Genomic DNA, 10,596 nt, shown 5'->3' with positions numbered 1-10,596 from the left:
TCCATGCATGAGTCTCTGTCATGTCTGTTGCTTTCAGTTTTATATCCCACATATGAATGAAATCATATGGTTCTCAACTTTTTCTGACTTATTTCGTTTAGCATGATAATAATCTCAGGATTCACCCAATGTTGTCGTAAATGGCAGTATTTCATCTTTTCCTACAACCGAGTAATATTCCATTGTATATATGCACCACTTCTTTATCCAGTCATCTATTGAAGGCACTTGGGTTGTTTTCATGTTTTGGCCACTGAGAATAATGCTGCTATGAACATTGGGGTGTATACATCTTTGTGAATGTTTTCAAGTTTTTTGGGTAAATACCCAGAAGAGGGATTGCTAGGTCAATGGTAATTTTATTCTTAGTTTTTTGAAGGACTTCCATACTGTTTTCCACAGTGGCTGTACCAGTTCACATTCCCACCAGCAGTGTATGAGGGTTCCTTTTCCCCCCACAGCCTCTCCAACACTTGTTATTACTTGTCCTGTTGATAATAGCCATTCTAACAGGTGTGAGATGGTATCTCATTGTGGTTTTGATTTGCATTTCCCTACCTAGTGAAGTTGAACATCTTTTCATATGTCTGTTGGCTATTTATATGTCTTCTTGGGAGTGTCTGTTCAGGTCCTCTGCCCATTTTTTAATCAGATTGTTTTTTTAATGTTGAGTTATATGAGTTCTTTGTTTATTTTGATATTAAGCCCTTATGGAAGGTGCTGTTTGCAAATATCCTGTTCACATGATTGTCTTTTGTTTTGTTGATAGTTTCTTCTGCTGTGCAGAAGCTTTTTAATTTGTCCCATTCATTTATTTTAGCTTTTACTTCCCTTGCCTTTGAGGTCAAATTCATAAAACTCTCTCTAAATCCAAGGACCATGAGTTCAATACCTGTTTTCTGCTATGCAATTTATTGTTTCAAGTCTTATATGCAGGTCTTTGGTCTGTTTTCAGTTAATTTTAGTGTATGAGACAGAGAGCAGTCTACTTGCATGCTCTATTGCTTTCTAAGTAATTTAAATTACCAGGTGAACCAGAATTTTAAAAGATGATTAAATTGGAGTCTCTACACCTTCTGCTAATTTAGAAGGATCTGGTAAAAATATGCAAGTCAACCATGCTTTCAGAAATGAATCTCTATCGACTATCTGGTTCTTTAGAGGAAAAGTATGCTGATCCCTATATCTTAGCTTCACAGCAGGCAAGAGGGAAGGGGATAGGCCTCCATGGTAACTAACTACAGACTCCATCAGACAGTGGCTCTCAAAAGGTGAGCCTGGGCCAATGGTATCAGCATTGCCTGTGAGCTTACTACAAGTTATGTTTTCATAAGAATGTTAATTAGGAAATAAGCAATCAAACACCTTTCCAGACAGATGTAGAAATTTAACCACTACATATACACAGGACATGAAACATCTATTTTACAGAAAATGAATACAGAAAATACGTGTACAGTTTCTAGGAAAGTTTGAAATTTACATATTTAAAACCATTTCTTTCAGAATCCTCTGTGTAGGACAGGTGGCTGTATTTGCTTTTAGGATCTAGATCCTTAATTGACATGAGAAAATTCTGCCAGGTTATTTTAAGTCCCTCTATCTGGCAAGCTACCTGAAACAGTTTGCTTGCTACACAGATACAGAAAAGTAGTTGCCTCTTTTTGTGATCAGACTCAAGGGATAGCAAAAAGAAACCTTCAAATCAAAGACGATATATGGGCTTTGGATACCAATGTGGATGAAAACATGACATGGTTCCCCGAACCTGACTGTTCTGGCAGCTTAGCGTTAACAAAGCTCCTGACCACAAGAAGTAAGGGTGGCACAGCTGACGGATAACAGCACAACTTAAACGGAGGCTCTAGCAGGAAACTCCAGCATCGTTTGTTGTGATTTTCTATTTGCAACGTTAGGTCAGGACGCTCCAGGTTTGTAATGATGGCTACCTCGGAATCATTAAATGATAATGCCGGTCATTAGTACATAATAAATCAATATACTTATATTCTTAAGCAGTACTTGGAAATGTTTATTGAAGTTTGGCTTTTTAAAACATCCTTGAAAAGGTGTCATTACTCAATGCCAAGGTTTCCGACAGCTGGCAGGAGAAATGAAACACGCAGTGTTTAGAGCCGCCCTTGCCCTTTGACAATGACAGTGAGCATCTGACACGAAGCACCAAGTATAATGTGCTAACAGCTCAACTTAAAGGCCCGTATCAACGAAAATTATTTTTAGAACACACTGACTGCACAATATATATAACAGGTAGCTTATATGAGTTATGGTGAAGTCACAACCTGTCCATCTACCTGTCACCACAGCAATAACCACTTACGGTAATTTTCCTAAGATTAGTTTTGTATCTCTTGTGGATCCACCAAGTTTTATCTGGCGTCAGCAGCTAACTGGATGTGTCTTTCACACTAACTTACTCCTCAAGAACTGAACAGCAAAGAACTCAAGCAACAGAGCCAGATCAGTTTTCAAAACAATGCCCACAGTGCCCTCTACCGGATGCTCTGGGAAAGCTAGTTGATCTGAAGTAACTAGATTTTAGGTACCACAACTGCTGCTTTTGAAACCAGTTTAAAGCTAAATCTACTAAATGTGGTGAATAAAATATGACTAAGCTCTTCACATTAGAATCTTTCTCAAATTAGCTTCATGTCAACATCCACGCCAAGCCTTTCCATAGAAAAAAACACATGCGTGGCCTAGTTAGGAACCTTTGGTCTTTCCTGATGAGTCTGTCTGTCTGAAAGTAGTTATTTCGCAGTACTCTAGCACCAAACCAGTCACCTCACTACTCCCAAGCCTACCTCAGAGAGCTCTCCTGAGGTTTATTATCCAACACCTTAAAATAGCATGACTCAGTAAACGGCCTGCAGCTGTGAGTGAGGAAACCCAGGCTTTAAAAACCAGGGATATTGGACCTTCAAGCTCATCTCATGCCACCTTCTTTGACTGTCTGATGATGCAGAGGCAAAGCAATCTGCTCCCGGTGTTGCAGGCGAATGTGATTCCAAGCCCCGGAGGCTTGTTGTGAAAATAAAATATCTGCCTGAACGTGCTCACTGCTCAGGAAATACCAGGTATTATTAGGATCTTATTATCTTATCATCTCTACCATCCCGTTCCCTTTCCTTCTCACATGTCTTGGTAGCTTCTCCTATTCTTATCAGCTAATCATAACACCGTAAACAATAGTGGATGCTTCTCATATTCACAGCTTTCCTTCATCTCTTCATTCCTTTGTTAAATTCCCATGATTATGAATACTGTTCCCCAAAGCAGAAGGCAGAATTCAAACTCTAAGCCTCCCCCCGACCATCAGAAACAGGCAACCCAGGCACCGCTAATCAGATCCACCCATGCCAGACACCATTCAGAAGTCTGAGCAAAACAAGGAAACAGGAATCAGTTCCAGGAATAAGATGAAGCACAAGATTAACAAGAAAAACCTAGACGGGGCCAAAAAATAAATCGAAGGAATAGAACAGGTCTACATATTTGAAAAGAAATTAAATGACTGATCTAGGCATTGAGTCAGAACAGAAATGAGCAAAAACACTGATCCAGTTTAAACAAAAAAGCCAACACAGAGCTGAGGGCAACCTTCAGAGTGTACCACGTACCTGAGAACACGAATACACATTTTAAGTTCTATGTTCTATTTCCCTCAGTATGGAAAAGGATGGATAGGAAAAGACGTCTCCAACGGCTCGCTGGCCTTGAGTTACTTGTGACAAATGCACTTACCAGAAGGTAGGATCAGCTCCATGGTTTCATCATCGTAGTCCAAGGTCTTTTCTGAGGGCAGCTCCTCAGTCCCATCGGGCCCCTCCCCCTCCTTGTGATCTGGGTAGCTACTCCTGGAACACAGTGAAAGGGTGTTAATGAATAGACTGATATCTCAAATTTAACTAAAAGACATAAATTGTATTTGCAAAGGGGCAGACCCACTAGCTACCGTAGAGGGGTGGTACACAGATGCAGCGACTACAAGCTGTTAGCATTTTCTCTGTAGTAAAAGTGGGCAAATGACTTATGAACTCAAAACGAATCACGGAACTAAATGAAAAATGCCAACTATAAAAAAACTCCTAGAAGATAACAGAAAAAAATCTAGATGACTTGGGGTTTGGTGATGACTAGGTATCATTCCAAAGGCATGATCCAAGAAAGAAAAAAATTAATAAACTAGATTACATCAAAATTAAAAACTTCTACTCTGTGAAAAACTGTCATGAGAATTAAACTACAAGCCACAGATGAAAGAAAAGACACATCTGATAAAAGATATGTTATCCAAAGATATATATTATCCAAAATATTCAAAAAACTCTTAAAACTCAACAATAAGAAAACAAACACCCAATTAAAAAACGGCCCAAAGACCTTAAAGATATACAGCTGGCTAATAAGCACATAAAAAGATGCTCCACATCATATCATCAGGGAAATACAAATTAAAACAAACAGATGTTTAAATCTGGCCAAATCCAGAACAGACACCACCAGCGCTGGTGAGAATGTGGAGCAACAGGAACTCCCATGCGTTGCTGGTGCGAATGCAAAACGGCGCAGCCACTTGAGGACAGTTTGGCAGTTTCTTCCAAAACTAATGACATATGGTCATTCTCTTACCATATGGTGCAACAATCTTGCTGCGTGGTATATCTGCAAAGGAGCTGGAAACTTATGTCAACACGAAAATCTGCCCACAGATGTTTACTGCAGCTTTACTCATAATAGCTAAAACTTGGAAGTAACCAAACTGTTCTTCAGTAGGTGAATGGATAAACTGTGGTGCATCCAGACAGTGGTATACTATTCAGACCAAAATGAAATGAGCTGTCAAGCCACGAAAAGGCGTGGAGGAACCTTAAATGCATATTACTAAGTGAAAGAAGCGTCTGAAAAGGCTACATATTGTATGACTCAAACTATATGAAGTTCTGTAAAAATCAAATCTATGGAGAAAGTAAAGATCAGTGGTTTCCAGGGTTTGAATAGGAGGCAGGACTATATAGGATTTTTAGGGCAGTGACGCTACTCTGTATGATTCTATAATGGTGGATACCTGTTATTATACATTTGTCCAATGAACAACACCAAGACCGGACTCTAATGTAAACTATGGACTTTGATAATGATGAATCAGTGCAGATTCATCAGTTTAAACAAATGTACAACTAGTGGAGGATGTTGATAATGAGAAAGGCTGTGCATGTGTGTGGGTAGGGAATATATGGGAAGTCACTGTACCAGCTGCTCAACTTTGCTATGAATCGAAAATTGTACTTAAAAAAAAAAAAGTGAGCGAATGACCTAAAACTGAATTCTTTTACCTATTGTTTCTCCCTAGGAAGGTGGCTGGAATAGAAGAGAGAATGTAGAGCTGGAAGATGCAGCTCTTGTCAATTTAACCACTATAATAGGAAGTTCTACAAAATTGATGATTGCCAGATGGGAGGGGTGTTGGCAGGAGGGGTGAAAACGGGAAGAGATTAAGATGTACACATTGCCAGTTATAAAACAGTTATGGGGTTGTAAAATACAGCATAGAGAATATAATCAACAATATTGTAATAACTATGTGTGGTGCCAGATGAGTTCTAGACTTATCGGGGTATCACTTTGTAAGCTACATAAATGTCTAATCACTATGGTGTACACCTGGAACTCATATTGTATGTCAATGGTAATTGCAAAATAAAAATATTTTTTAAAAGTTCTAGAATGTTGCTGTCCAACGAAACTCTGTGATACAGAAATTTTCTATGCCCGTGTGTCTAACAGAGTAGCTACCAATCAGTTGCTTTTAAGCACTGAGCTCTGATGTGATTCTGCAACTGAAGAACTAAATTTAAAAAATTTTTAACTTAATTTCTAATTAACTTAAATAGCCACATGAGTACACCTAGTAATTACCATATTGGACAGTGCAGTTCTATAAGAATCTCAACGTTCCCAGAGATGTTCACAAATACATAGAAAATAGAGAAATGCACTAAAATGTTAACAGTAGACAGATAACCCAAAAGGAAAACAAAAAGATTTGATCAAATACTTCACAAAAGACATCGAAATGGCCAATTAATATATAAAAGGTTCTCGACTACAGTCATTACAAAGGAAATGCAAATTAAAACCACAATGAGATTCCAGTACAGAGCCACAAAAGAGACAAAAATGAAAAACTCTTCCTCACTACAAAAATGGGAAATCAGGAGGAAAATGCAAAAAGACAACTGAAATGACTAGGACTTTTCTGAACACCTGTATCAACATGAACTACGTACACCCAGCATGGTAATTATACACACCTACTTGTGTAGCATACACCTGTTCTAGGTCACCAACTCTTCATGCTAGGGATTAGCTGTTCCAGAGTGCCTAGTATAGATTTGGTGTATGACACACGAATTACACAGGTTTCTAGAAAAGGGTGAACTACCTATGGGACAACCTCACCACCAAATGCCTGGTTCAGCAACCATCTCTACTCCTGTAGGAGACAGCCTGTGATTCAAGGCCACTCAGGCCCCATGAAACCTCATTTCTGTGCCTCTGTTCCCAAGGGTAACAGGCATTACGGAACTCCTGACCGTTAAACACCCAGTCTGACAAACTTCAGTTTGGGCCTGAGATCTTCTCCTTATTCGACCTATCAGGAGGGAGGGAGGGAGGGTGGGGGAAGGAGAGAGAGGGAGAGGGAGAGAGAGAGAGAGAGAGACAGAGAGAGAGAGAGAGAGAGAGTGTGTGTGTGTGTGTGTGTGTGTGTGTGTTTATGCTGTTAAGATGTTTCTTATCTACACAATGAGAGGGAATACCTGTCCACACAGAAGTGTTGTGAGAGTGATAAAGAATATGTTGTCCAGTTCCAAACACATATCAGGCATTGGCAGAGCTAATATCACTTCAGAGATAATCTCACTTCACCTCGCATTACAAACCGCAGACTTACCTAAAATCATAGAAGTCTGCGAACTCCAAAGCAGCATCACCATCTGTGAGGAGCTTACAGTGGCTTTTGTCATTCATGTGCGCCTGTACAGCTTCCGTGGAGTAAAAGGATTTCCCTTTCTCATTGCACCACAAGCAAATCTTCCCTACGCCGACTTTCTCTCCTGGAAAAATAAGAAAAAAGCTTTTGAGGAAAAAATATGAAGAAAGCTCTTGCGGCCAGATTCAATCTCACCATTTACCTGCACAAGTCAAAAAAAAAAAAAAAAAGCATCAAGTTTCTGATCTTCACAAAATAAACAGGTGATTAAATCAAAGATTTGTGAGAAACACACAACTGATGTTCCCTTAAGACCTTCCCCCCAATAATGTGCTATATCCTCATTAAAAGGAAAGCTATCGTACTTACCCAAATACCGAATCAGTCCCTTAAGATCTGAAAGATATTCTATATCAGGAATAAAGAAGCTGTGGATTTTAGTCATATGAGCCACATTCTTCATGAGGGAGCTTGAATGATGGGGACAAAATAAGCAGTCCGTTACGGGGATGGCACCAGGAGGGGCGCTTCCCACAGCTTCTTCCTCCTCTGCATCCAGCTCCTCCAACTCATCCATCGATTCAGCATCCTCACATTCCAATTCTTCATCAGAATCAATATCTTCCCAATCTTCAAGCCAGAGATTCGAAAAACGAGGTTAAAGACAAATGGTAACAGCAATCAAAGAAACCACCAAAGATACACAAACATGAGGTGTACAGTCCTATATCTGGGGAGGCGGGTGCTGATTTACCTCCTAGGACAAATCCTCTTTCAAGATCTCTGTTTTAACTATTCCTTTACCATAGACCAATTTGTATGGCTAAGAAATACCTTAATCTTTCTTTTCCAGCCCACGGTAAACTCCTTGAAGGAGTCTGCTTCTTTCCTAAGTCTATATGAACTCATATGACCAGTGTTAACAGGATGTGTGATATGGAGAAAGAGGAAAAAAAATAACTCATCAAGTCAAGAAGGCTAGATGGCTGGCTCCAGGTCCACATTTCAGGTTAGCTAGCTGATTCTATAACCCTCATTTGATTGTTTCAATCAACCAAATTAAGTGCCAAGTCACAACTAGAAACCCAAGAGAATTATAAATTCCACAGCAAATGGTGCAGTGGTAACATCTCTTCCCATGCACACGTCAAAAGCCTCCTTATTCAAATAAAAAAGGCATCAATTCATTCTACAAGTGTGTACTAAGGAGCCACTTTTCCCCCTGGAGAAGGTTCCAGGCCCTGAATCTGCAACAGTGTGAACTAAACACAAATCCCTGCGGGGCTGCTGATGAGGCAGGTCACTTCGGAAAACATCTATCTATACCGCCCTCACACCATTTTCACTTAAAAACGGTACCTTTCCCTCTCCAACCTCCACTATCAATCTGGAAACGTAAAGGGGGCCGGTTTCCTACCCTCCATTCCCCGACAGGGCCCTTACCGTCTCCATCCACGTCCTCCTCCTCACTCTCCTCCTCCCCCTGCTGCTTTGCCAGCTTCTTCGCCTGCTGTTCAAACCACTGGAGCCGGGGAGGTTTCTCGGCCGCGTCTCGGTCGTCAGTCACACGCCCTCCACTGGCCACCGCCACGGGATTCCCGGACTCCTTCTTGGGCGCTGGGAGGGCCTTCTTGGGAGACGGCTGAGCCTTGATGGCCTGCTGGATGGCTGCGTTCACGGTGTCCTTGTCCAAACTGTCCACGCCCAGCCCTTTCTCTAAGTTCTTCTCATTCATCATCTCCACCTTGCGATTCACTGCCTTCTTCTCCAGCTCCATGTGCCGCCGGGACTTGAGGTGGTTTTCGTAGGCGTTGAAACAGGCAAACTTCTTACTGCAGACCGTGCAGTAGGTGGCCGTGCCCTTGCTCTCCTGCTCCGCCACGGCCCGCTGCGCCCGCACGCGCTCCTGGAAGCCCTCGGCGGTGACCGGGGCCATGTCTGCCACTTTCCGCTTAAGGTTGTAGCGGTGCCAGTCCGTCTTGTAGTGGGCCCGCTGCATCTCCGCGTCGTCGAACGCCACCCGGCAGGTGATGCAGGTGTATGTCGCCATCACCAGGCAGAAAATAAGAGGCGACAGAGGCAGAAATCTAGAGGCCCGCGGCCTGACTGCACGAGGAACTCAAACCTTAATTCACCTCAGGCGCCACGAAGAACCACAGAACGCACAGACTTCCCTGCTGGATCTGACGTAGGGACTGGTGCACTGGGGAAGTTATTCCCGACTGGACAGGAAGTCCCGCCCCTCAGCCCGCGCCCCTTCCAATGAGAGGCCAGGGAAGGCGAGGGATGCCATCAGCTAACTATGCCCCGCCTAGTCGGCCTAAGGTAGGTGTTGATTGGATCAGCCCAAGGTGGTGTTGGTTGCATCCTCAGAGGTGGAGTTTTGATTGAATCCACCAAGGTAGGTGACGATGGAAGACCTCCGCGACTTCCCGGTTAATTTCTTTCGTGGTTTAGGAGGGCGATGTGACGTGGTTAAGGCGGCCGCTGCGAGAGCAGGGAGTGAGGGGCGCTTAGGGTGGCTTCCCGACCGGGAGGTCCCTGAGAGTGGCCTGAGGGGGCTGCGCGACAGTCACAGCTTTAAGGAAGTCTCCGCGCTGCACCTTTTCCGCCCCGCGATTAGGTGTCAGGAAAGCGAGGGCTGATGTTTAGGCCGCGGATCGGCCCACCCAGCCGGCTGGAGTCCAGGGACACCGGAGGCTCAGGCCTGAGCCTGAGGAAATTCACAAGAAAACCCGAGAGCGCATCTGAAACTCTTAAAGGAAAAAATTGCCAGCTGGGAGTTAAGAGCCAGCCATGTCTCTGCCCAATAAAAATATAATTCAATCTATATATGCCATCTTAAGTCGAATAGCCAGGATTTTAAAAACGAAAAGAGGTAAGATTGGTATGTTTGATTTAACCCAGTATATCCAATATATTATCATTTCAACATGTAATTAATCCAAAAGATTTAATGAGAAATTTCACATTTGTTTGTTGCTACTAAATCTTAGATCTCCAGTATGTATTTTACAATTAACAGCACATCTCAATTCGGACTAGCCTCCTTTCGTGTGCTCAGTTAACTCTGTGGCCTCATATGTAGCAGTACATTCTACAGGAAACGTGAATGTTAAAGGTTTATGAGTTTTTGCACACCCTGTTTAAACCACTCAGTGCTGGTCCAGAACCCAGCACTACATGTTCAAGATCCAAGGGGCCCTTAACACCAAGGAAGAGAGACATTTTTAAAAATCTAGTTCAAGTCAACAGTGTTCTTGCTCAAAACTGCCAGTAGTTTCCCCTGACTCAGAATAATATTCAAATATCTTAATACTGTGGTCTGAATGTGCTCCCTGCTACACACACAAAAATTCATGTTAAAAAACCCAATACGGACATGGTCCATAGTGTAGCAGTTAGCATGTCTGCTTTACACGCAGGAGGTCCTGGGTTGGCACCCCAGTGGAGCAATAGTCCATGGTCTACGGCCATGCCACCCTGAACAAACCCCGTGCCTGATCTCGGAAGCTAAGCAGGGTTGAGCCTGGTTAGTACTTGGATGGGAGACTACCTAGGAAGACCAGGTGCTGTAGGCA

At 42.5% G+C, this 10,596-nt stretch overlaps 1 protein-coding gene and 1 pseudogene across 1 annotated transcript in view; one reads left to right on the top strand and one right to left on the bottom strand.

The window, feature by feature from the left end:
- ZNF622 (zinc finger protein 622) overlaps positions 1-9,221 on the bottom strand; it is a 12,300-nt gene extending 3,079 nt beyond the window's left edge. Inside the window, exons 1-4 of the mRNA XM_006907124.3 lie at positions 8,459-9,221; positions 7,385-7,645; positions 6,977-7,139; positions 3,766-3,878 (exon numbers count right to left, since the gene is read on the bottom strand). Coding sequence (XP_006907186.1) covers positions 3,766-3,878; positions 6,977-7,139; positions 7,385-7,645; positions 8,459-9,065 — 1,144 coding nt within the window. The 5' untranslated portion in view covers positions 9,066-9,221. The remainder of the gene's footprint in view (positions 1-3,765; positions 3,879-6,976; positions 7,140-7,384; positions 7,646-8,458) is intronic.
- A 1,259-nt stretch (positions 9,222-10,480) lies between these two features.
- On the top strand, positions 10,481-10,596 carry LOC112475872 (annotated as a pseudogene).

This window comes from Pteropus alecto, unplaced genomic scaffold (assembly GCF_000325575.1).
Source record: "Pteropus alecto unplaced genomic scaffold, ASM32557v1 scaffold152, whole genome shotgun sequence".
NCBI classification, from domain to species: domain Eukaryota; kingdom Metazoa; phylum Chordata; class Mammalia; order Chiroptera; family Pteropodidae; genus Pteropus; species Pteropus alecto.
This window is presented reverse-complemented; position numbering and strand designations above follow the sequence as displayed.